We start from the raw sequence: 27,616 nt of genomic DNA, 5'->3' as shown, positions 1-27,616 counted from the left end.
TTTCGTTTCTGTCTTAATGGTGATAATTTTTAGTTCCTTCTCTTTTGAATTTTCAAATGAATTGATTATTACGTGGCACAGAATTATTAGTTAACTGTGTTTCTTATAGCTTCCATTCGCACCAACATTTTTCTACATTCTCGTGCAATTCATGAAATTCTACTTGTATGATCAGATGACCGCAAATAGATGCAATCGATTGCGAGGTGTAAAGTGTTTGTTATCTTACTTTTGTGACAGGTGGGCATTGGTGACTTCCAAAGACTTTTTATTGTACTGAAATAATCTTTTGTCACAAAGTAACAAGGTAAGTGTTTTATTCATATGTGGCTGGCTGTGAGCACTATGGGACTTAACATCTGAGGTCATCAGTCCCCTAGAACTTAGAACTACTTAAACCTAACTAACCTAAGGACATCACACACATCCATGCCCGAGACAGGATTCGAACCTGCGACCGTAGCGGTCACGCGGTTCCAGACTGTAGCGCCCAGAACCGCTCGGCCACACCGGCCGGCTATTCATATGTATTTTGTAGGAAACTGTAATCATGATGGAAGATTATACACCTGAATGTTTGACACAACGCTGCATATTAACCAAACCCCGCGCCTCCTCTCCATATCCTCCTATGACACGAGCACGGGATTCTCCTCGCATACCGCTGCAGAGCTGTTCCTCGCACAGCTGAGAATTGGCAACATCGTCACAAACATTACGCAACACTGTGACAGTGCAATCACTTCCGCGTATGGTACTGAATTGACTCGCTAAATTCACTTGATATTCCCTTTCCATTTGAATGCCTCATCCTATATAATCCTCATGTAAACTAAGACACTGAGGCAGAAAATTCAATTTTTTGGCTAAAGAAATGCTATTCTTCACGTAAGTGACAACTTTTATTATCTTTCACGATTCGTTATGAGGCTGAGCGCCCAATACCATGATGAGAGTGGCGTGCAGCCAGCAGTGCGTCCGTTGCCCGGTGGTACCGCCCGTGTCTCGTGTCACAACGGCTCAATAAGTCGTCAGTTCGGACTGTAGTAGGGGCCAGCGTGTGCGAGCTTTTTTTTTTGTGATATATTTTATGGAGCTGCGAATTTCCAGAAAGAAATCAGAAACGAAATCGGATGAAAACCTTTACACATCAAATCCTCTTGGTAGATCGACTCAGTAAGTTGTGTTAATGGTCATAGATCTCAGCTTTCTGGCTGCCAAGCTGCTTCACAGTACCAGTGTCTCTGAAGAAATTCGAATCGACCATCAACGATACGAATTTCAATATTGTTCTTCACTTAAGACTCACGCGCCAGGGTGATAAGTATGAAGGAAATGAACCTCTTGATTACTATAGGGTTTCTATGCTAAATTTCCATAGTAGCAACTAGGAACTCCCTGCAGACATTTGCTAACAGCAGCTCTAGCAACTTACTTTTTCTCTGGGTAGCTTCAAATATGGGCAATTTTGTGGCCTTAAATTCAATTGAATATTTTAAATATCACTTGTGAACAGTGTTCACTTCTCCATTAATTAATGTATCGACCTCAAAACAAGCAGTTTGCCTGAGTAGCTATAGAGCAGGTTCTGAAAGGTATTGACACAATCTTTCGCATCCATTTACCATAGGAAATCAGAGAAAGAAACGAAACACATTACATTGCATTTAATCTCTATGCCTTGACTAACACATATGAATCCATGACAAAAATAAATTATTTGAAGAATCTCCTGTGAAAGGAAAAAGAACAGAATGTGACGCTTTAATTATAGCGCACTGGATCAGAAACAATGAAATTAATTCTGTGCCACATTGATCGTTGCATTCTAGAGTAAGAAAATAATCATCAAATTAAAACGATTTTGTGCCTCCATTGCTATCAAGTGTGAAACACAAATCATAGGCAGAGTTTATGGGTCATCAATCAACAACATTAAAGCATTTTACATGGTCGAGAGTTTGGAGTGGAGCAGACATTGTCGGCAGAAGGCGAGACCGTGCAGTGCCTCAGCCCGCGTTGGTAGGCAGCAAACGGGTCCCAGAGAACTCAGACGCAAGTGGTGTTCAGAGGCAGATGGTCTGCCAAGAAATCTCTCGCTAAAACATTGTTGAACCAAACTGTTATTATCTGTGTCACAGAAAGCGAAATATATTGTAGATTCGCTTGAATTACATTGATAGCTTCAGCACTGAGAGGAAAGGGGCAATAAAAATTTTGTCGACGTGTGCTTTCGGTTGCCCGACCCCATATTAGCTAGTCTCGCGTTTTACCTCAAGACTACGGTCCTAGTCAAGAGTAATGTACTAAGACTGCAGTGAAGAATTCCTCTGGGAAGTACCGCAGTCTACAATGTTGCCAGATCGAGCATATTGCCGGACATAGGATTCTGAGAGGAGCACGACTGTATTGTCCACCTTACGTGAATGACTCAGCTGTTAATTTTTTGGTCTAAGACTGTATCTACAACACATATTGCACGCTGAAGACCCAGAAGAACTAAAAAAAACAAAAGTTGTGTATGAGAGCAACGTTAACTATAGCGTTCTAAGTATTCATAGTATTGTATACGGGTGTGTAAACGCCTTCCAATGCCAACTCAAGGAAGACAAGGATACACAGTCTAGGTTCAATATTATAAATACGCCTCAGTTTGTGGATGAACTCAGACTTAGGTTGATAATCACCCATTGGTGTTAAACTCGTTTTCAGCCAACGATTCCCACAGCTACAGGAGCACTACTTGTGATACCTCTTAGACAAAATACTTACGCAGTACTATCAGACGAAAAGATCAACCTGACACAAACTGTGGGAAGTTTGTTTCACAACCATCGTACCTGGACAATGAGCTGTTTCGTGTTTGAAATACCTGTGAACGTTGCTGCTTAAGACGATTTAGGAAGAAACTAAATTCCTTCAGCTACGACAATATTTAAAGAAATTGTCTTAACGGCACTAATTCATGGTTTGTGAATCGTTTACCGGCCGCACTCTGCCGCATTTCATGGTTGGAAGGCAAAAAACTTACAAATTTCACAGAAGGAAAAGGGGGACGAAATGTCTCACACTGGAAGGTCATGTTGTTTAAATGATTACAAAATCAGGTAAAACGAACAGTCTGGTTGTTAGTATAAGCACATTACTGTTGTCAGTATGATGTTGCACTGCCCAGGGCCTGTAATGATAAAGGGCCAGTTTAGGTCAGGCATATTGTGTAGAGAAGTGGAAGAGAGAGCACCACTAAATTCTACAATCCGTATGCATTACATACACACAGAAATTACTGTTACAGTGTACTTATGGAGCCAAATCACTGAATTGCGTATTTTCCGGTGAGAAAGAGCACTGGCAAACAGTCTTCGCTACAATAGGTTACTTAAACTGGTGTCACTCTGAGCTAGAATTTATGGTCAGCGACTACATGTAAGGTCAAAGAGTCCGATGTGAGTTTTGAAACTGTGAAATACTTTCCTACGCTATAGAAGCGAATTTTAAATTTGAACTAATACTGCGAAAATTTTGTACGTGAGTAGCTTAGAATTAAGATCTTTCTGTTTATTGCAAAGGAAAACAATCGATTTTCTAAAACACTGTCTGTCATACACAACTTGAAACAGATCATGTCGACCAAATTATATGGAAGAACTGACAGCGACGTATATCGGAAGGCAGAAAGATCTCTTGCCTTTTGGTTTGGCAGTACTCGATAGCCATTTCTAGGCGCAAGTAAATGAAGAAAGACAGCGCGTTTTTGTTATCAAGTAACGTCTTCATCAATTACTTTAGTTTTAATGTAATCTACGAGTAATTGCTGATGTTTGATATTAACATGAAAAGGATTCCGTGGACAGGGAAAGAACTTGTTCTTGGGAAACTACTTCTATAACGACCAAAAGGCATTAATGGATCTTCAAGCGCATGTGTTCCAGCAGCGGTATGAAGAAAAGTATAGTAATAATAACGGTAATAATCGAATTATCCAGTAACTTCACACTTAACAGTGGATTTTCTCGAACTAAGAAATTTGCTGAATTTGTGAAAATTTCAAAATGGCTTCACATCGAGCCTATGATGCCTAGAAGATTCTTTACATCATGCTGACATGAGAATAGCATAATGTCAGAAGCTTGCTTCTACTTAACCATTAAATAGACTCGCATTTTTTCCACCGTGACCAATTTTGTAAGCTAAGCACAATATTCGTTATGGCACACTCCTGGGGCTGGGAAATATGGCCACGATGGTATGGTGGAACGAGCTATCACAGATGCAATGCGTGGGTTCAGGATTTACTCTTAAGAGGCACAAACAGATTTACTTTACCTATGGTAACCTCAAGAGAAAGACGTTATAATCCAGAATGCGCATTAAACATCACGTTCCTTCATTACCAACTGTGCAGAGCCGGTTTACATTGGGAAATGACATAGCGGAAGTCATGCTAAACAGAAATACAATCGGCAGTAAACTTACTTACATTATAAAATTTTTATTTATTTGATGAATAGATAGCCATTCAAAGGAATAGGGCTCTTATTTTAATTGTACTTGATTGAACTAGAGACGTTGAAAAATTTTTTGCTGGACTGTGATTCGAATTCGTATCTCCTCTTTCAAGGATCTGAATCTCTCGGAACAGTATATTTCAATCATTTCGTTCCTTTTCCCAAGACTGCAATCTTCTCTAGGTCCTCCAAAGATAAGTATGTGGGTCAGAATCCTGATCCAGTTGAAAAATATTCATAATTCCATTTCAAGCCCTATCAGATGCACACCGGCCTGCTAGTGAAAATTAACGTGCATTTTTAATGTCAGTTCATGTGTTGCAAGCAATCGCAGTAGGTGTCGTTATTTCTGGTCCAACACGCACACATCTTACTGTTGGTGAGTAAGAAACTGATACTTAAGCTATATTCGTAGATGCACGGTAGGTGTGCAGTTCGATAGTCGTTTAGGCACAAAAGTTTGTATCCTTATTTTAGATTCAAACACCTAGCAGGTGGTAAGAAAAACCAATACGTAACATTTGATTTTACTTAGTTAACAATCCCATTACGTTTTGTGGTTAGTTAACAGGGACGAAAGGGTATTGATAGGAGTCCCAGCTTATTACAAAAATTGTAGTCTTTTATTTTCAAGTTTACATTTGGTTACTGGTATTGGCAAATGTTTCGGTAATTCATGACTCTACATGACTAGTCATCAATATGATATGATTAGGTTAGATTAGAATACATTAGATTAATTCTTGTTCCATAGATCACAAATGCGACATTTGGTAATGATGTGGAACGTGTCATCTGAATGAAAGATTTCTTTACATACCATGATTCAATTTCTTTACAACAACTTTTTACTCTCTCTCTCTCTCTCTCTCTCATTCTTTTTCATTTTTATCTCTCTCTCTGTCACACAGACACGCACACACACATATTCTTTTTTTATTTTTATTTGTTTGTTGTGCTCGACTGTCGGTGAGGCACGAAAACGTTCTGAGTATTATTAGTAACTACGCTCTAGTCTCTAAACCTAGCTAAGAAATGCGAATTAGACGCATTACGTATTCCAGGCCGTAGCAGCCGCGACTTGGAGACACCAGCTATGCTCCCTTCCCAGCCCAAGCCCGCTGTGGGATCACATCGGTTCGTCTTCTTCCTGCTGGTACTGTAACTGAGATTTGGCAACAAGGCAAGATATGTTTGGCAACTCTGTGATCGACGAGTTACTTCCTGGTGTGCACGGAATTAAGCCTCAAAGTTCACTTGATTTTACCTGTGATTTCCATTGAATAATCTGAGTTATTATCACTTGGGGTGTAACAAAAGATTATAAATTTACGGTTTTCAGCCCAGGAAAGTCGTTGCACGTGGAAATCGCAACTAATCTCGGCCTTTAAATAGCGGTTTACGAGTTCTAGCCACTATTGGTCTCGCAAGAGGAAGCTAAGGCACATACATCTTCGCCAGCTCTCTGGTAATGTGGTGAACTGTAAAAAAGCGTCTGTGATGGTTAGCAGTTCCAGTCTCACTGAGTGTAACGTTTTTATCCCTTCTGTGAAAGAGCTACAAGCAGTCAGATCAAACAATGAAAAAGAAATCGCAAAAAAATACTTTCGGCTCATAGTGCAATGGTGAAAAACTTACACTGCTGCACAACAGGTAACGCCTCTTTCCGCTGCTGACAAGCAAATTTTGGGTTTCCAGGAATACATAACTTTATTTATGAAATGTCACATCTGTATACCTCTTGCGTATGACACAGCATACCAGTTAAACACAGACCCAATCAAAATCTAAGTGAGTAGTATTTTACTAATTCGTGTCGATAGAGCCACGCTTGTATACAGATAAGCCGTTTTATTAAAACAGACTTTCGCTGCAAGGTTATAATGGGTAGTTTTATTTCATTTCTTATAATACAGTGCACAATTTTCGCAAGGTTTCCTTTAGTGTTGTTAAAACAACAGTAAACACGAGAGAGAAATTCATCATCAACGATATATGCGAATTATCTGATGTTATCTATAACAGTCTGACAATGCACATGCAGTTTATTGACTGCATGCATGTAGAAAACTTCTTCTGAGTTAAAGCTGTCAAACAAGGTTTGAAGAAGAATAAAATGCCACTACCACACGACAGCTAATGTAGAAAATACTTTTCTGGCGTATTCTGGCACTATGCGTTCTCCCCGTACATAATACAAAAGTTTCGAGATGCATCTGCTCCCCGGCTATGTATTAAATCTGAAAATAACACAATGTCGCAGAAGTTAGCCCTTTTTCCACATGCGACTATTTTGGGTTAGAAGTGAAGGGAATTATGTTCAAAGTTCCATTAGATTTATAACTTCAGCAGACAGCAGAATTGCATTTTAAAAAATATAGCAGCGAATGTAGTCGAAATCACGACATCTTATCTAGGGTGCAGAACACTTACCATTACGCTACTAACTGACACATAGCTACAACAGCTCCAGAACTCAGTAACAACTCTTCCAGAACTTCTGCATTTCGCAGTGCTGTGAGATAATGCATATGGCCGGGTCTAGACTTCTGAGAGACAAACAGTTACAGCTTTTCTTTTACACTGCACGACGTTTTCAACAAACAGATAGCGCAATAGAGTAGCTCAAGTGGAAAGGAACACTTCCTGTTTAAATTTCTGCATCCTACACTGTTGGCAGATCTGTGTAGCTGGCAGTTCATCCTACACCGTTGGCAGATCTGTGTAGGTGGCAGTTACGTAATTTTATTTCGGTGATTACAAAATAATAGTGTCGAATGTATGCACTGGGTAGCTGAGGCAGCTAGTTCATGGTGATTCGGTCAACCAAATAAATGTATTTACTGAACATGCTGCAAATTACCACAGGGAAACTGTGTGTCAGAATTCTCATCCAGTGTGGCGCAACGGCGCTACTATAGAAAAATGAGCCATAGAGAATAGGATTTGGTGGTCTGTTGGACTGATGATAGGTTCATATACCTATGGTCTGGGTTCGATTCCAACTTCCGTCAATGATTTTCGATAGGGAGAGACACATTCCATTCTCTTCTGGCTGCACCAAGTGAAGAAGATATAGTGGCATTGTGGTCTGAAATTCGCATTAAGAATGGTATTCCTTCTCTACCAAGTAGGCGTTAGGTTTAACCACGATAAAGTCTGTAGTGACGACATGTAGAAACTCTATCACCAGTAACATTTCTTATACTCGTTATTTATTTCTAGTGACGGAACAAACGCTATGTAGGGTCACAGGACACTTATTCCATCTTTTATCTGAGCTTCTGTATGTCGATAAAATTGGTTCTGAACTGGGAATGCAACTCGACCGCCCTTAACGCGGAATTTGATCCCTTCGTGACAATACAGTTCAGCTACAATTCGTTGTCTGTTCAAAACTGCAGATTCCACAACATCTCCACATATTGCGCGCGAATGGGTTCGAATCCTGGCCTGGCACTAAAGATTTCACTATGCATTATCAAGCTCTAGCATGAGAACTCCTATCTGCTGGTGGATAACAATTTCGATTTTTAATGTATTTTCAGTCGTTGTCAACACTAACGATATCTGACGGTTTTGACTCCCAGTGAGACACAGAACTATTTCCGAGATCACTGTAAGTTCAAGATGTTATTCCGAGCTACTGGTGGAGAAAAAGTCGGCAGCTGACGTCTCTTTGTGTGTAGTCAACAACGATATGTGTGGGGTTCGATTCCCAGTCAGCACTGAACTCTCTGTCATATTATTTTTAGTTCAAACATGTTCACATGTCGCTGCTGGTGCAACAACCCCATATTTAACGTTCGTTTTCTCTAGAATGTAACAGCAATAGGTGCCGGGTTGGAGTCCTGGGAAGGAAAAACTTAATGTTTCGTCTCGTCATTTCAGTTAGAACATCTAGCTACTGCCGAGAAAATCCAATATGTCACAGTTGATTGTGTTTCGTTATCATTCCGATTAGGGTCTGGGTTCGAATCCCTGTCCAACACAAAGCTTTACCTCACGGTATTTCAAGTAAGTTACTTGTGAAGAAGCAATATTTAACATCTCTCGTAGTTCGTTAACAGGGACAGTAGAAGCTGGGTAGGAAATCGCGTCCGTTAAAAATGTTTGCGTTATGTAATTTAAAGCTGATATTGCTAACTGTTCCTGCCTAAAATCGAGGTATATCACTCTCTGTATGCCTAATCAGGAATGACTGTTAGCTTCCGTCCGTCACGAAATATTTGCTTAGTTTGCATGACCTGGGTTTGAATCGATATGCAGAACGAGGCGGTTCGTCGTGTCATTTGAAGTTCATACATATTCTCAACTAGCTGCTAGTGAATAACTTAAAATTTTTAATGTCGTTGTGAGTTACATAATAAGCACGGTATGTTACTTCGAAGAGGAAATCATGAATACGACAAAAGTACTAGGTGAATTACCTATCTGACGTAATAATGAGAGTGGTAACATTTCAGGTATGTCATTTATTGTAATAAATGTGAGCTTTCAAGCCTTAAGGACAGTCTTATCTGTGATAAGGGGTTCCCTGATATTTGTAGTATCGTGTTATTAGTTTACATCTTGAGTTACTGCGATACAGAGCAGTGTTTTCTAGTGGTGACTTGTTAGAACCATTTTCAATAGTCAAACGACTGTACCAAGGAGTGATCAGAGGACCTGCTAGACAGCTGCGTTATGCGGGATGCATGCGAATCAGGCGAAATGCAATTCAGGTTGTTCGGATACTTTTGAGCACAACTGTACATTAGTATGTTCTGCAGAAATGATTAGCACATGAACCATGTCGGCCAACGAGTTCAAGGTCAACACTGATACCGTGGCACTACACCCACTGCCGGTAAAATGTGCCTGCGGGTCTCGTTGTCTCTGTAAACTTAAAGTAAATGATCAGTGTGACTCTAGCAGATGTATTCGCGAACTGTACCGTCAAATCATTCAGTTTGAAACAGGGCGCATTATTGGCATGAGAGAATATGATGCATCCATCCGAGTAATGGTTCAAATGCTCTAAGCACTATGGGACTTAACATCTGAGGTCATCAGTCCCCTAGACTTAGAACTACTTAACCCTATCTAACCTAAGGACATCACACACATCCATGCCCGAGGCAAGATTCGAACCTGCGACCATAGCAGCGGCGCAGTTCCGGACTGAAGCGCCTAGAACCGCTCGGTCACAGGGGCCGGCGCGGACCTTGTGTCTATTAGGCAACAGCACACATGCTGAACCGAGGTGACTGAAATGCTAATCGTTTCAGCTGAGCATACTTGATGTCATGGTGTAGGGAGCCATCGGGTATGGTTTCAGGCCACGGCTGGTAGTGTTGAGGGAACTCTGTTGGCGGAGGAGCATGTCAAGGACATCCTGAGTCTTCATGTGTTATTTGTCGTGCGACAGTATGGTGGTGCAATTTTTCAATAGGATAATGCTCGCCCACATACGGCACATTTCTCTGTCTTCTGTCTGCTGACCAGTAAGATCCCCAGATACGTAAGCAATAGAAATTGTGTGGGACGAGCTCGGACGTCAGCTACGTCCCAGTGCCAATACACCAGATATTAATAACCGGCTACAACAGTTGCAGGCCAGTATGCCCCAGGGGACGATACAACGACTTTATGACATCCTCCTTCTCAACCGAATCAGTGCATGCCCGCAGACCAGAGGGTGTGCAACGGTATACTGATAAGTGGGTTCATACTATCAACTTCTTTGTAGTTTTACTCGATTTTGTAATCACTGATATAACATCACACACCTTCACAACACTTGAAGTGTTTCACTTTATTTGTCAATCGTTGTACATGATTGGATATGAAAATGATTAGCACTGAAAATGGAACCACACAAAGTAGATAGGAGTTACACCACTTACAATCTGTATAAAAGAAAAGATTCCGCAATGTGTTTTTCATTCATAAATCGTATTTGAATGTTGTTTGCTTGCAATAATATCGTGTTATGTTTCGTATAAGAAAGATGAATGTTTACCAGTACGTGTCGGAATTCGACAGTGGCAGGATCGTGGTCTGTCGTGACTGCGTTATGTCTTTCTGCGATATTGCTGTTCACATTGGTAGGGTCACCACGGCTGCCATGGCAGTAAGGTGTTGATGGGTTCAGGAGGATCGCTATTCAGTATCTGAACAGAGTCACGCGACTAGCGCATGAAAGGAGACATATTGTTTGCTCGATCATGCAGGTTTGTACAGCCTCATCACGTACATTGCGTCGGGTAAAGGGCTTGTTTGTAGGGAGATAGGTATCCACAATGACGTTGCGCCGATGTCTGGAGAACTACGGACTGTCAGTATGGCGACCGTTATAGCAGCTTCCCTTGATGGTGCATCAGGGAGAGACGTGCGTCGAGAGAGTGCGCTCACCGCCAGCACTGGAGACAAGAGTTGCATCACGTGGTCCCGGTTCTGCGTACACCACTGCGATTGATGTAGCCATATAGAGAGTCTCCGAAGAGAATGAATGCTGCCTGATTGCATATGCCATCGCGTAAGGCGGCTGGGTCACTGTAGACGCAGCACTAACTCAGTTGGACAAGGTCGAGGAAGAACTCCAGCCACAAATAAACTCTTTCAAATATTAGGACGGCAGAAGGCGGTCCTCTGACTAATATACTCTAAAGGTGTCTTGTACTCTCTGTGTTCTACAGACGAGAAACGCTAACTCCAGGCAACAAGGACGGAGTTCAGATTACGTCTCAACGGAAGTATAGGCAGAGGAAGTGCTCTCAATTACTGAACGCTGCGTACTCAACGACGACTTCCAACCCGGAGGTGAAGTCCAGAATCGTATAGGTCCGCAACATAAACTCTCCTGAGAGCAAAGACAGCATGTCCGTCTGTACCAACAAAGCTGATATTGAGCTACCGTCACACATGGGCGCTCACAACGGAAGGCCTCGTCTCTCCACCGCTGGCCTCCCAGCAAGGCTCAGCTCCCCACCATCGTAATTCCGAAAACTAATCAAATTCCCGAAACCACGGAATATTCCCCCCTCTCTACAGATTCTTCCGAACGCTGACCACCCATATTTTAGTCTTCTGTCGTCCAGTGCGAGTAAAAACCTGTACTCGTACAGTGGTATGCTTCTGAGTAAAAATCCTTGGAAATAACCCAGCCTGCGTGGTTTCAGAGGTGCCGCTTCTTCGTTCCTCTCACCTGCGTTCAAGATTTTCAGCGTTCGGAAGTATTATCCGTTGATCCTTCCGGCCTCTACTACAATAGCAGCCAGCTGTCACCCTATTGTGCACCAGAGCTCAGGTGCCACGATGTTCGTCAAGCTACTTCCTGTGTTTAAGCAGGACCAACACCTATGCGGGCCTTCCACCCAGAGCTTGAGTTCTGCCTACCTTTTCATCTCCACTGGCGTTCCAACCTCTACTAGTATAGCCAATCATTCATTACGCCGTTTTTATAGTAAAGACACTCCGTCACCTTTCATGCAATAAGCGTTAATGTAGATCACGGCAAAGTATGTGGATGAGTTCTTGTAAGGTGCGAAATTATAGCCACCGTACACAGAGAGCGACTGGCCTATTTCAAATTTAGGGCAGAGAAATGAACTTTCTTTCTCCTGGATACGAGTCCAGTGTTTCAGCCACATTCAAAGAGTCTGTAAATTCATTCTTGTTTTCTCCTATGGTCCGATTCGTCACGAAACGTAAGCTGAGAAATGGTTATGAGTATTTTCGCATTTCCCATATCGAACCTTACTTTAGTTTTTCATTCAGTAGTCTTATATACACTTCCCAGTCACATTAACGTGACCACCTGTCAAAAGCCTGAATAAATGCAGGTAGCTACAAGACGTGCAGGATAACAGTCAGTGAGGTTCTGGAAGGTATAATCACTGGTATGGAGCCATGACGACTCCAGTGCCGTGGCCAGCCGCGGTACGTTTTGAAACGTCCCCTTACAACAATTATACTTGACTGTGCTTAAACTGACACAATATTTTTTTAGCGCAACGCAATCTGATTTTCAGTAATCCCTACAAGAGAATGGCCCTGACTAACATTAACCTATACCATCACAAATGACTTACCTCACAAAAATCTTCGTTACTCGAACTACTGCAATACAGCGAGCGCCGCTACTGCCAGCTAAATAAAAGATTCAAACTACTGAAGGCACTAACTACTGATAGGCATAGTTAGCAAATGAAAGATTTTAATAGAGAACAAACAATGTATTTACCTTAATAGTGTTGAAAAATCATAATATACATAGCAGTTCATGACATCTAGTCTTACAAATTTCAAAACTCCGCCATGTCTCTCCCCACATCCACCACTGTTGGCGGCTCACCTCCAACTGCGCAACGCTACGCGCTGTTAACATCCAGCTGCCAAACACTACAATGGCAGACAACAATGCAAACTAGCCACAGACTGCACACAGCACAGCCAGTGATTTTCATACAGAGCGCTACGTAACGTTGCCAATAAGAAAACATAAACAGCCTACTTACAGTTTCTTCGTTGAGGATCAGTGGTGCGAATATCTCGACCGAGGTGGTCCCACAGAATCTCGACTGGGTTTATAGACGGGGAGTTTTGTAGCCAGGAGCTACTGTTAACTCATCCTGGTACCCTCCGAACCACGCACGTACACTGCTAGCTGTGTGACACATTGCATTGTCCTGCTGGTAGATGCCACCGTGTAGGGTGAAGGGGCGGAGGAGAGGTTGGGGGAGGGTGGGAACTACGCTTAGCGGTAGACATGATACCCAAGGATAGATGCATACTTGTGTTAATCCACTGTGCCTTCTAGAACGATGAGATCATCTAGGGGAATGCCCTCCGACCTGTACCCTTCTGAAGATTGTTGCACAGTGTTTGCTTTCAGACGTTTCAGGCAGTAACGCCAACAGCCATCTGTCCGATGGAGAATGAAACGTGATTCGTCGTAAAAGACCATCTCAGTGGGAGTCCCAGTTGCGGTATTAGCGTGCAAATTCCAGTTTTAGTAGCTGATGAACAGCAGCCAGCATGGGTGCATGAACCAAGCGCATGCTGCGGTGGTCAATACGTAGCAAAGTTCGCCGAACAGTCGTTAACAGCTCGTTGGTTCATTTGGGCAGTACATTGCTCAACAGTTGCACGTCTATTAGCCGCCGTTCACCTGTGTAATTTATTGCCAGTGATGCACCACAGTTACCTCGGCACCGTTTTGAATAGCGCCATTTCGCCATGCAAGGTATACTCTAACCAGGCGGCACGCCAACAGTTACAAACTTACCCATTTCGGGAATGCTTTCAACCTAGGCCCAAAAGCCAATGATGATACCCTTTTCGACATCAGATAGGTCACCCTGTATCCGCATTACGACAACGTCTGCACTGTTTTCCGCTTCGCCCGGATACGCTTTACGTATACCCTCCACTGCCAGTGCTGCCACTGTCACCTGTGAGTGGTTTTTGCACGCTGACGTCGATCATAGGAATGTTCACATTAATGCGACTGGACTGTGTATTATTCTAATGAACGATTAAGAATCATAAGATAGAGTCGGCTAAGTTATAAATTCAAGAATAGTACACTCTCACGGATGTCACCACTTTGTTGTAAGAAATTTATTTGAGCATCCCGAAATTTTGATTACAACAAATAACGCTGTCCCATGATACTGTCTGTGGTCGAATTTGGCGTTTTTCATTCGGAAGGCTGCTTATATTTTTCAGAATGTAGTCTCACTGGTATCGAAGTAACTCTACCTGAAATACATAATTCACAGATTATGTAATCTTCCGCCTGAATGCCGCGCAGGGCAGGCCATATATCCTGTAGATTTTTGATGACTAGTACTTCTCATTTAGTACATACGATTTTTTTTGTGGTAGCTGCCTGACAGTTTGGAAACAATTTTTATGGACTTAACAGAGAACTTTAAAACGTTCCTCGTGTGCCACAGCTGGTTTTTTATTTGCGTTTTTGCTGTACCAAGCGTGGAACGTTCGATTACCGAACACGTCATTTTCAAGGGCAATTGGAACTTTCACCTGAAATGCAAATCAGGTTCCACTGCAGGTTTCCAGTGTGCCAACTACAGACGGCAAGATTACAGCCGAAAAAACAGGTGGAAATTTTTTCCGGTGAGCGCAGTAATAACGTAGAAATATCGTATATGCGTCATCAAGATAATTATTTCGTTCGGCATTCTCATCAGCGTGTAATTTAAAATTCTACAATGAAAATTCACCTAACTATAAAACAATTTCAGGAATTTTATTATTATGGTATCTTTTAGTTAGTTTGTAACAAGAAATATTATATTAATAGTATCGCTAGTTTGATCTAAATCGAATGTCATTTCTAACAACACTCTTCGGCGTAGAGAGAAATGTCGTACTAAAACGTCTTGTTCCCGCATTCGACAGCCTCCTGGGGTAGCATGATATAGCGAGATATATATTCTTTGACGATCCATCTTATGTTGCGTGTACTACTGGGACAAGCAGGATGTTTGTGTCCCTACCAATAAATCCACATGGTTACATCCTTTTAATGCAACAGTGAGTGTGGAAATCTCAACAGTTGTCTAGCGATGCACACATTACTTTTAAAAGACTGTTTGTAACGAGAAACCGCTAGACAGCAAGATACGCTGCAGAATCAAATCGAGAGTAAGCGGAGTTTGCAGACAGCATATCTCTATTCATTTAATGTACATACATTTATTTGGATTCTTGCAGGCATGCTTTTGAACCTTCACTGTGTAACACCTTCTTCTAATTGGGTAATTGCATATTTATACATGCAGTATTGTGTTCTGTACACTCACGACACTTAACCCACATTACCTTGAGAGTTGATGTTCCGTCTGCCTTTACGTTGAAAGCATTCAGAGCTAAATACAATTTAACTCGAACTAGTCACTGAAAATCGTATTGACCATTCTATATCCGGCTGCAGACTACCTGCCAAGTGACTTTACTAAGGACCTGACGTGAGCACGGCTTGACCAGACAGAGCACTGTCAACGGAGGAAAACCGTTTGGCGAGCCGATTGAGGCCCCTACTGATCTGACCGATGCCCTGTCGACGCACTGTTGTGGTCAGTCGCACAGTGAAGACGCCCCGCTTCCTGGTTAATCTCATACTAGCCTTACTCCCGACTTTCGATTACGCCAACAGAATCTACCCACATCTTCGCTGCTACCTGCAAACGTCCCCTCTTTGTAATAAATACGCCATTAGCAGGTACCATGTATTTTTTTTAACCAATGGTCACGACCTGCTCATCCTAATTTTTTCTAGAGTGTTTTCTTCTCTGCCCTTTAAGCGGAATGCTGTTAAAATTTGATAGTAAGTTTTCATTGTAGCACCACAATAGCACCACAACGGCCATATTAAAGATATGCAATATCGGCATGTCGCTTGTTTGATTGTAGCTCTGTAATAGGTCTCCACCCGTTGCTGCCTTTCTGTATTAAAATGGCCACCTGCCTCACAGCTTCCTGTCCCGATCATGACTTCAGCCATCAGCTTCCTATTTGCTTTCAGGGGCAATTACCATTGCCCCTAGCTCTTGCACTGTCATTAAGATCAAGCACCGGTAAAAACCAGGGAGCGAAAGACTATTTGCAATTCGTAAAGAAATCAGACGACAGTTAAAGGAATCGAGAGGCATGAAAGGGAAGAAGCGGTTGAGAGGGGAGTGAGACACAGTTGTAGTTTATTCCTGATGTTATTGAATCTGTGCACTGAGCAGTCAAAGAAAAATTTGGAATAGGCATGAGAAGGAGAAGAAATAAAAACTTTGAGCTTTGTAGATGACATTGTAATTTTGTCAGAGACGGGAAAGGTCTTGGAATAGAAGCTAAACGGAATGGACAGTGTCTTGGAAGGAGGATATAACACGAACACTAACAAAAGCAAAACAAGGATAATTGGATGTAGTCGAATTAAAATCGGGGATTGCTGAGGGAATTAGATTAGGAAACGAGACACAAAGTAGTGGATGAGTTAGTCGAATTAAAATCGGGGATTGCTGAGGGAATTAGATTAGGAAACGAGACACAAAGTAGTGGATGAGTTTTGCTATTTGGGCAGCAAAATAACTAACGATGACCGAAGTAAAGAGGAAATAAAACATAGACTGGCAATGGCCTGAAAAGCATTTCTCAAGAAGAGAAATTTGTTAACATCGAATATACCCTGATAGCCAAAGAAACTGGAACACCTGCCTACTATAGCGCAGGGCCCCCGCGGGCACGCAGAAGTGCCGCAACACAACGTGGCATGGACTCGACTAATGTCTGAAGTAGTGCTGGAGGGAATACACACCGCGAATCCTGCAAGGCTGTCCATAAATCCGTAAGGGCGCGATGAGTTGGAGATCTCTTCTAAACAGCACGTTGAAAGCCATCCCAGATATGCTCAATAATTTTCATGTCTGGGGAGTTTGGTGGACAGCGGAAGTGTTTCATCTCAGCAAACTGTTCCTGAAGCCACTGTAGCAATTCTGGACGTGTGGGGCGTCGCATTGTCTTGCTGGAATTGCTCAAGTCCTTCGGAAAGCACAATGGACATGGGCGGATGCAGGTGATCAGACAGGATCGTATCTTGAGGTATCAGGGGTCGTATATCACTTCAGTTGGACGCCCTACACCATTACAGAGCCTCCACCAGCTTGATTAGTCCCCTGCTGGTATGCAGGGTCACGGATTTATGAGGTTGTCTCCAAACCCGGACACATTCATCCTCTCGATACAATTTGAAAAGAGATGAGTCCGACCAGACAACATACTTCCAGTTATCAACAGACCAATGATCGTGTTGACGGGTCCAGGCGAGGCGTAAAGCTTTGTGTCGTGCAGTCATCAAGGGTACATGAGTGGGTCTTCGGCTCCGAAAGCCCATATCGCTGATGTTTCGTTGAATACTTCGCAGGCTGACACTTGTTGATGGCATAGCATTGAAATCTGCAGCAATTTGAGAAAGGGTTGCAGTTCTGTCACGTTGAACGATCTCTTCAGTCGTAGTTGGTCCCGTTCTTACAGGATTTTTTTTTCATCCACAGTGATGTCGGAGAAGTCATATTTTACCGGATTCCTGATATTCACGGTACACACGTGGAATGGTCGTACGGGCAAATCCCCACTTAATCGTTACCCCGGAGATGCTGTGTCCCCTCGCTCGTGCGCCGACTATAACACCACGTTCAAACTCACTTAAATCTTGATAACCTGCCATTGTAGCAGCAGTAACCGATCTAACAACGGCGCCAGACACTTGTTGCCTTGTATGGGCGTTGCTGACCGCAGCTCCGTATTCTGCCTGTTTACATAACTCTCTATTTGAATGCGCATACCTATACCAGTTTCTTTGGCGTTTCGGTGTAGATTTAAGAATCAGGAAGTCTTTTCTGAAAGTATTTGTATGGGGGTGCAGCCAAGTTTGAAAATGGGACATGGACGATAAACAGCTTAGAGAAGAAGAGAATAGAAGCTTTTGAAATGTGGTACTATAGAAAAAGGCTGAAGATCAGATAGGTAAATCACGTAGCTAATGAGGAAGTAATGAACAAAATTGGGGATGAAAAGAAATCCGTGGCATAAACTGACTAGAAGAAGAAATCGGTTGATAGGACACTTTCTGAGACATAAACGGATCACCAGTTTAGTACTGGAGGGAAGTGTGGTGCATAAAAATCGTAGAGAAAGACCAACAGGTGAATAAAGTAAGCAGATTCATAAGGATATAGGTTTGTAGTAGTCATTCAACAATAAAGAGGCTTTTACAGGATAGAGCAGGATAGAGAGCTGCATCAAACCAGTCTTTGGACGTAAGACCAACAACAACAACAGCATCAACAACAGGTTCAAGTAACCAATAGAAAAAGAGCAGTTGGCAAGATGCAGGATTCACATGGAAGAGTTGTAAACTGAGACAAGCAAACGTACACCGCCAGACTGTTGGTCTTTGTGATTCGGAGGCTGACTATACCTATGGGAAAACGGTTGTAGACTTATGCATGGTGGTCCAAAAAGTAACAGCCGCTGTTCGTATTCGGTGCTATTAAAATCTCTGCGCTCCAAAGAAAGCAGTCGGCAGACCAAAGTGGCACTACTTTTTATGGCCAATGTAACTATGTTTGCAACAATTGGTGAGGTGCACCTCTGCAACGTTAAGTTGCCAGACACTGGCGTGTTGTAACGGCCGACCTCATTTTACAAGCGTGTACCGGCGTGTCAGGGCATTCGGGTTCATACAAACACTAGGTTTTAACGGAAGGTTCCAATTTGGCAACAGTTAGTAGTTTTTAAATACAACTACGTATCAACTCACAATCATAAGAGAAAATATCTCTGTACCTATGTATCATTGTCCGCTTCCGTAGGAGTGTGGAGGATCGTGGTTAATCTACACAGTTACTCTGCAATTCACACTTAAGTGCCTGGCAGAGGGTTCATCGAACCATTTTCATACTACTTCTCTACCATTCCACTCTCGAATGGCGCGTGGGAAAAAGGAACACCTAAGTCTTTTCGTTCGAGCTCTGATTTCTCTTTTTTTATTATGATGATTATTTCTCCCTACATAGGTGGGTGTCAACAAAATATTTTCGCATTCGGAAGAGAAAGTTGGTGATTGAAATTTCGTAAATAGATCTCGCCGCAAAGAAAACCGCGTATTGCCAGTATTGCCAGGGATTTTTCCATGGTGTGAGGACTGAACAGGGGCCCACGCAACCTAGTGGTGCCCACTGAGCAGCTACTTGTCTGATAAGTAGCGGCTCCAAGGTCAGCAAAGCCGTGTTGCACAGAGAACTTGGCAGTATGAGGCCAGTCAGTGTGACGTTCCACCCCCTCTGGCACAGATTCGGTTGGGAAGGGTGTAGTAAAGCCGTTGTACCCTCTTCTGAGTGGAGTTGTCCCAAAATTGTTGTGATATTCATATCCCAGATACTGGCACTAGGACGGAGTTGACGTCCCACACATGATCTATCTGGAGTCCGCCCCCGGTAGCTGAGTGGTCATCGCTACAGAATGTCAATCCTAAGGGGCCGGGTTCGATTCCCGGCTGGTTCGGAGTATTTCTCCACTCAGGGACTGGATGTTGTGTTGTCCTAATCATCAACATTTCATCCCCATCGACGCGCAAGTCACCGAAGTGGCGTCAAATCGAAAGACTTGCACCCGGCGAACGGTCTACCCGACGGGAGGCCCTAGTAACACGACATTTCCATTTACAACTATCTGGGATAGAGCTGTGGATATTGCTGGCTACGGGAGTATCACAACTTCACTTAGGCAGTTCATAGCGGCAGGGGCCGTGTGTGGGCGAACATTTTCTTATTGATAAATGGCAGCGCAATAACATAGTAATTCAGGAGGACGCAGAACGTCCATGACGTACCGCTGTGCCGCCAGAATTCCTTCAAACACTACCAGCCTTAACCTGAAGTCATACCCAATGGCTTTCCACACCATGACTCGAGGAGTACTACCGCTGTGACCGCTACGGTCGCAGGTTCGAATCCTGCCTCGGGCATGGATGTGTGTGATGTCCTTAGGTTAATTAGGTTTAAGTAATTCTAAGTTCTATGGGACTGATGACCACAGATTTTAAGTCCCATAGTGCTCAGAGCCATTTTTGAACTATCGCTGTGCATCTCCGAAACATTTGAAGAATGGCATCTTCCTGCAACTCGCCGTCGTACTCACTGACGGTTGCTAGCCAAGTCATCAGCAGCACATGCTTATCAGTTACGTGACAACTCCGAACACAGCCATTTATGCTGTGGCGTTAACGGCAGCCTACGCGTGAGACGGAAACTTCCTAGTCTGGCTGCTCTACTCTCCGACCAATGGAGCGGGATAGCGCAGAATACTGCAGGAAGTGTATTGCTTATTCCCTCAAGGCAGGCTCGGATGTGATGGAGTGCAAGGTGCTGGTCCACACTGTTGTCATCCTCCATTGCGGTGGTCAGTCGTGATCAACAGCAACCTCGGCGACGAACACGTTTGCCCTTACGTTCTCCTGCAGCCCCGCATCAAGTCACAGTCACGTCCGACTGCTTCCCAAATTTGCATATTGCACGATCTGATCAGCCGGCCAAATGGAGATCCACATTCAGGCTCCTTTCACATTCTGTCGGGCGTTGATAACGCTTTCTCACACAAGTAGGCGGAATCTGTGTGTCTTTTCCATTGATAACCCAATATCTGACGCAGTTCAAGCCCCATAGATACCGTATGAGGTCTGGTAGCAACATTAAAAACGAAAAACGCTAATGCACTCTAGTGGCCATTGAACCTGTGAGATAATGCAGATCTAATCATTTACATACCTGACGATGGTGTGTATGCGCAGGAAGTTACAATGAAATCCGGCCACGTCTTACATGTGCCTCACTTTTCTTTACAGTTGCTGTATGTATCATCTCTCGGCCGCTGCCGCGTTGCACATAAAACTGAAATATAAATTGGTACTTTTATTAATTTTACTTATTAATTACCAAATCCTCCGAATTAGAGCTTAGTGTTTTGTATTCCTTAAATTAAAAAATCATGAAGTTTTACTGTAATCACTTGAGAATGTGATGTAAAATTCTAGGCGTGCGTCGCTACAATTAGACCATGGATAGCTAACCTTTTTTGCCCACCACCCACTTTCGTTTCTCCATTATTAGTAAAATTCTCCATGCGTCCACAAGTAACACAGTAATGGTGATTTATAAAATAAGGACGTAACTTTATATTATGAAATTAATGAAGCAGACTTGCAGCAGGTTAAGGGAGGACGTTCATGAAACTGACCGAAAATATCAATTTTCAGGTTATTTTTTATTTATTGTAGAACTCGTGGACAATAAGTTCTCAAAGTTACAATAATGAACTCATTTATAAAGTACCTGAAAAATAATTAAATCTGAGACGTGACCTTCCTGTCACGCCCACTTTTTGAAGCAACACTTCAATATCTACAGACTCAGAGGGATAGCAACACCTACATCCGCAGGAGAGGCTTCCAGATTGTATAGGTTGCTGGCGGATCCTGAACTTATGAAAACGTGTGTTCGTGGGGAAACCCTGAATTCAAATGACTCTCTAAATTCACTCATATGGAAACGATGCTCTAAACTACATTTTCATCTGCTAAAGTTGTCAGAATTTCAACTTATGATACAGTCCTCGTATTTAATGATGGAAAGATAGGGAGGATAAGGGTGTTAGAGAGAATGGACTCTAAGATAGAAAATTTCACTCAAGACATCTTGCAGCTGCAAAGTCAGTTGAAGACCTGGTAAAAGAAAGAAGGTAGAAAACGAGAAACCAGAAGAGGAGCCTTGTGTGGAAAGAGGACCCTGAGTACAAATATGGGGAATTCTGAAGAGATGACATAAGAAAAAACATTAGGTTCAACTTTAATTTGCATTTCTTGAAAATGATATTTTTTAAAAATTATGTACCTTTTTCTCAGTATCTATGAAGGCCAAAATTATGAAATTTTGTACACTTATATGTATAAACTCACTAAATGTTGTCTCAAGGGAAAATTTTTATAAATTCTGAGTCTAAGCTGAGATAGGGGCCAAGAGCTTGGAATTCTGGATTAATTTTATATTTACGGAATTACAGTTAACAAAATTATTGAAATTCTTCTATTGGATGTATTTAAAAAATCTCATGAGAGAAGCTTACTATATGCAAAGAGATTAAACAGTGAAAATTTTATAGAATTCTCTTGACTAGTTTCTGACCAAAAGGTACCTATAATATTTCTTAAAAATAATTTTTTTTAATTCAATAAAAATGTTAGACACATGTAATCCAAAGACCGTAACAGTAAATGTGTTAACTTCATGTAAAGTATGGTACAGAATTTCATTGGGTAGCTTCAGAATTGTGGATATGATGCATCTATTAAATAGTGTGTGTTTTTCATGAACGTCCCTCCTCAAAGCATACAATAATAAATACTTACCAAATACTTTATGTCAAAATTTTATGGAAAATTAATATACACTACTGGCCATTAAAATTGTTACACCACGAAGATGACGTGCTACAGACACGAAATTTAACCGACAGGAAGAAGATGCTGTGATATGCCGGTGGCGACACGCACAACGTACTGACACCGATTTCTCATACACAAACAGCAGTTGACCGGCGTTTTCTGGTGAAACGTTGTTGTGATGCCTCGTGTAAGGAGGAGAAATGCGTACCATCACGTTTCCGACTGTGATAAAGGTCGGATTGAAGCCTATCGCGATTGCGGTTTATCGTATCGTGACATTGCTGCTCGCGTTGGTCGAGATCCATTGACTGTCAGCAGAATATGGAATCGGCGGGTTCAGGAGGGTAATCCGGAAAGCCGTGCTGGATCGCAACGGCCTCGTATCACTAGCAGTCGAGATGACAGGCATCTTATCCGCATGGCTGTAACGGATCGTGCAGCCACGTCTCGATCCCTGAGTCAACACACGGGGACGTTTGCAAGACAACAACCATCTGCACGAACAGTTCGACGACGTTTGCAGTAGCATGGACTATCAGCTCGGAGACCATGGCTGCGGTTACCCTTGACGCCGCATCACAGACAGGAGCGCCTGCGATGGTGTACTCAACGACGAACCTGGGTGCACGAATGGCAAAACGTCATTTTTTCGGATGAATCCAGGTTCTGTTTACAGCATCATGACGGTCGCATCCGTGTTTGGCGACATCGCGTTGAACGCACATTGGAAGCGTGTATTCGTCATCGCCATACTGGAGTATCACCCGGCTTGATGGTATGGGGTGCCATTGGTTACACGTCTCGGTCAAAATGGTTCAAATGGCTCTGAGCACTATGCGACTTAACTTCTGAGGTCATCAGTCGCCTAGAACTTAGAACTAATTAAACCTAACTAACCTAAGGACATCACACACATCCATTACCGAGGCAGGATTCGAACCTGCGACCGTAGCGGTCACGCGGTTCCAGACTGAAGCGCCTTTAACCGCACGGCCACACCGGCCGGCCGTCTCGGTCACCTCTCGTTCGCATTGACGGCACATTGAACAGCGGACGTTACATTTCAGATGTGTTACGACCCGTGGCTCTACCCTTCATTCGATCCCTGTGAAACCCTACATTTCAGCTCGATAATGCACGACCGCATGTTGCAGGTCCTGTACGGGCCTTTCTGGATACAGAAAATGTTCGACTGCTGCTCTGGCCAGCACATTCTCTAGATCTCTCACCAATTGAAAACTTCTGGTCAATGGTGGCCGAGCAACTGGCTCGTCACAATACGCCAGTCACTACTCTGGATGAACTGTGGTATCGTGTTGAAGCTGCATGGGCAGGTGTACCTGTACACGCCATCCAAGCTCTGTTTGACTCAATGCCCAGGCGTATCAAGGCCGTTATTACGGCCAGAGGTGGTTGTTCTGAGTACTGATTTCCCTGGATCTATGCACCCAATTTGTGTGAAAATGTAAACACATGTCAGTTCTAGTATAATATATTTGTCCAATGAATACCCGTTTATCATCTGAATGTGTTCTTGGTTTAGCAATTTTAATGGCCTGTAGTGTATATATCTTTAATCTCTAACTGCCTACCTCTCACCATGAGAGCTGGAGCGTTCTCTATTGGGCGGCAATAACCAGATTGACTACCACTGAACTAGATACGTGTGTGTGGGCGCAGGAACTGCCTGGTGAAGCACCCGAACGACGAAGATCCGGACGAGGGCGTGAAGGACCTGGTGGAGCTGGCGCTGCGCAAGCTGGACGCGGACCGCGACGGCAAGGTGTCCTTCCAGGACTTCCAGAAGGCGGTCCAGACAGAGCCGCTGCTGCTGGAGGCATTCGGCCAGTGTCTACCAGCCGAGAGCGCCTGCCACACCTTCTTGGCCACCCTACGGGAGCCCCAGCCTTGACTCGGATTACCAGTCCCGAGTGGCAGACCATCAAGTTACACACTTCAATGGGTCCCAGTCACCCTCCCATTCTGCAAATGTACATATTTAATATCACACATTCTAAATTAATACAAGTAATGTTTTTATACTCTTACTAGTGGGCTCATCTATTGTTATCTTCATCTCGAATCACTGAAGCCCATTTCGAAAGCACGAATTCTGGACAGGTTTTTATGTATTTTTCTTTGACTTATCGTATGTCTGAGCACGTAACATCTAGAAAGGACAATGTCACTACCTACCAATAGTAACATAAGTGTTATCCTCATGAGCAGCTGAAGGTCCTCAGAAACGATAAATTTAGAGACTGTGAGAGCATTCGATCTACATGGAAACATACAAAAAGTTACTGTACGTGGAATATATTTAAACAACGGGAACGCTATACTGGACTATAGACCTCAATTACATAGTGTCAAAAACAAGGGTGTTGGGGAAGGGGGGGGGGGGGTTGGAGGGGGGAAAGGTGAAGAGGAAGTAAAGCACATACCAGTCTCGAGTCTCGCTTTTGCAACTAATTTCATGTCGCGTTCTTCAGCTTCTCTTAGCACTGATGACGAGACATTAATATCGGTCACAAGGCGACATGCCTGTGTCTGTTTCTGCAGTCGACGATGTTATCGTAAGATGATAGCGCTCTCACCTTTATGTGGATTGGCAACACTGTCCATTACCGAGCTACAACGGCTGGCAGAAAAAGGGCTCTAGCAGTATGCTCTAGTTGATTGTTGTCCAGTATCTGCTGTTTTTAGGACATTGCACAAAGTATACAGGGTGTCGCAGAAATGTTCGACAGATTTCGAGGGATTGTGGAGGGTGCCCTGACTCAAAATTGAGCAAGGGAACCCGTGTCTGGAAACGTCAACCAACGACGCTACACAGCATCGACGTTATAGGAGCCGGCGCCTGCTGACTAGGCTACCCCTTTGGCAGCAAACTTAGGATGCTGACGGACCGTAGGCTAAACGTCTTGGAATGTTGTTTGTTATTCAGTAGCCGGCCTCTGGTGGCCGAGCGGTTCTAGGCGCTTCAGTCTGGAACTGCGCGACCGCTACGGTCGCAGGTTCGAATCCTGCCTCGGGCATGGATGTGTGTGATGTCCTTAGGTTAGTTAGGTTTAAGTAGTTCTAAGTTCTAGGGGACTGATGACCTGTGATGTTAAGTCCCATAGTGCTCAGAGCCATTTTGTTATTCAGTGATCACGACCGATTGCCACGATCGCCAATGGAAAAGAAGGAGTTGGCTGCTGCATAGAAAGGCCATGTCTCATATGAGTGCGATGTTCTGTTGCCTCGATGGACGACGGTTTCGGACACGGGTTCCCATCCGCAGTTTATTTTCCTCCTGGTACCCTCTAAAATCTACAGTGTTTTTCGGCATAGAGGAAAAAAAAAACTGCAGATGGAAACTCGTGTCCAAAACCAGAGCATCGCATTTATAGGAAGGAGACAGCGCCTGTAAATTCAGCATCTCCCCAACTGATGATAGGGGCAATCAGTGGCGATCACAGAATAACAAAAAACATTGCGAGACGTTCCGCCAACGGTCTGTCAGCGTACAAAGTCACATTTTTCCGGACATTGGTTCCTATCTTCCATCTGTTCCTCAAAACACCCTCTGGAGACATTTGAAGTTTGTCGTAACGTTTCTGGCACATCCTGCACATTCTCAGATTATCGTTAAATTTGTCTTATGCTTCAGAATGATTTAACATTAGCGAGAAATTGTTTCCAATAGTTACTGAACGTTTTATATTCAGAAGCTGTGCTAGTTAGTGCAATGTATCAAGTTTAGGCTTAATAGAAAAGTACTGTTGTGAAACTCAATTTTTCTTATGCTACCATAGTTATTACAAGGTAGCCAAAATGAAACTGACCCACAAAGTCTGCAAGTACGACTTGCACAGATAACCGCCATTATACTTTTGTTACACTTATGTGCATAAAATATAGTTCAAGCGGAGGACAGTAAAGTGTTACAAAATGGCAATGTCTACTATCTGTGCAAGTAATAACTTTAAACATCTCCTGAACCAGCTTCATTTGACTGCCCTGTATATTTCCATTCTTTATTTCGCAGTCCCGGTTAGAACATTAATTCGTCTCACTTTTTAACAATGCTTTACTTCTTTCCGCCGTTCTATCTTACTGAAGATGTGTCGCTATTTCCTGTCTGAGCAACGAGCAACAAATTCTCCGGTTATGCTAGAACACAATTCTCTATCTTTTCGCCACAGGACTCAGCTTTACGTGATTGGCGTTCATTGCATTGTGTAATTACACACTTCTCGCTAGCGGAAGCTTTTACGGTGGCAGTCGACTGAGGTACAGTCGAGTCCTGGTAGCGGAAAGCCTGTTTTTGGCCAGCAAGGGCAGAAAGATGTTGACGCAATTTCTTAATAACCAGATTTTGTACCATTGCCCAGTACTAAATTCCAAAACTGTGTGCAGTGCCTCGTGGAATGTGACATTGTTCACCGAGTGATCAGACGTCTGGATGGGGACGCTAAGCTCTGTGTCCCTCTTGGTGCTATTCGAGCGAAGTAGGCTTCATTCTTGCATAGCGTTTCACCCTCTCCCTTCTCTTGTGTAATCGTAAAAATCACAGAGATGGCACATGCGCTCAGTGCAGTTCCATACACTAAACGTTCATATGTAATACACAACACTCACGCATCGACAACGACATGCGTCAAATTGTGTGAATGAAGGGTGCTATCCCTACGCAGGCAGCTGAACGAATTTGGGATATCCCAGCCGTCAGTATTCCACATACTTTTTGTCGGATTACCTTTATTCGGATGTTTTTGGAGTTGAGCAAAGACTCACCGACATTCCTACTATCTTATGTAGAATTAGAGTAATTTGAGTAGTAATTGTAGCTTTCTTTCTTTGTTTTACGCAGCGCTCTTTACTGATATAAAAATAAGCGGTTTGAGAAAATAGCTCACCTTTTTTACTTATTTATAAAATTATGACCCATCTCTGTCTTTTTTGACGGAGTACCATGCTCACATACAGTCAGTACAGTTTCTTTGCAAAACCTTAATAATCTTTACACAAATTTTAGTCGCACAGTCAGAAGGATATGTAAATGACTCATTACTTTTATTGGAAGTGCTAACGTCTCATAATTGCACAGTACAACTTATAA

General features: G+C 43.0%; 1 protein-coding gene across 1 annotated transcript in view; it reads left to right on the top strand.

Annotated features, from left to right (window-relative positions):
- Positions 1-24,884, top strand: part of LOC124596093 (EF-hand calcium-binding domain-containing protein 1) — a 107,457-nt gene extending 82,573 nt beyond the window's left edge. The window contains exon 5 of the mRNA XM_047135092.1: positions 24,190-24,884. Within this exon, the coding sequence (XP_046991048.1) occupies positions 24,190-24,421 (232 nt within the window). The 3' untranslated portion in view covers positions 24,422-24,884. The remainder of the gene's footprint in view (positions 1-24,189) is intronic.
- Positions 24,885-27,616: the final 2,732 nt, after the last annotated feature.

Source organism: Schistocerca americana, chromosome 1 (assembly GCF_021461395.2).
Source record: "Schistocerca americana isolate TAMUIC-IGC-003095 chromosome 1, iqSchAmer2.1, whole genome shotgun sequence".
Taxonomy (NCBI): domain Eukaryota; kingdom Metazoa; phylum Arthropoda; class Insecta; order Orthoptera; family Acrididae; genus Schistocerca; species Schistocerca americana.
This window is presented reverse-complemented; position numbering and strand designations above follow the sequence as displayed.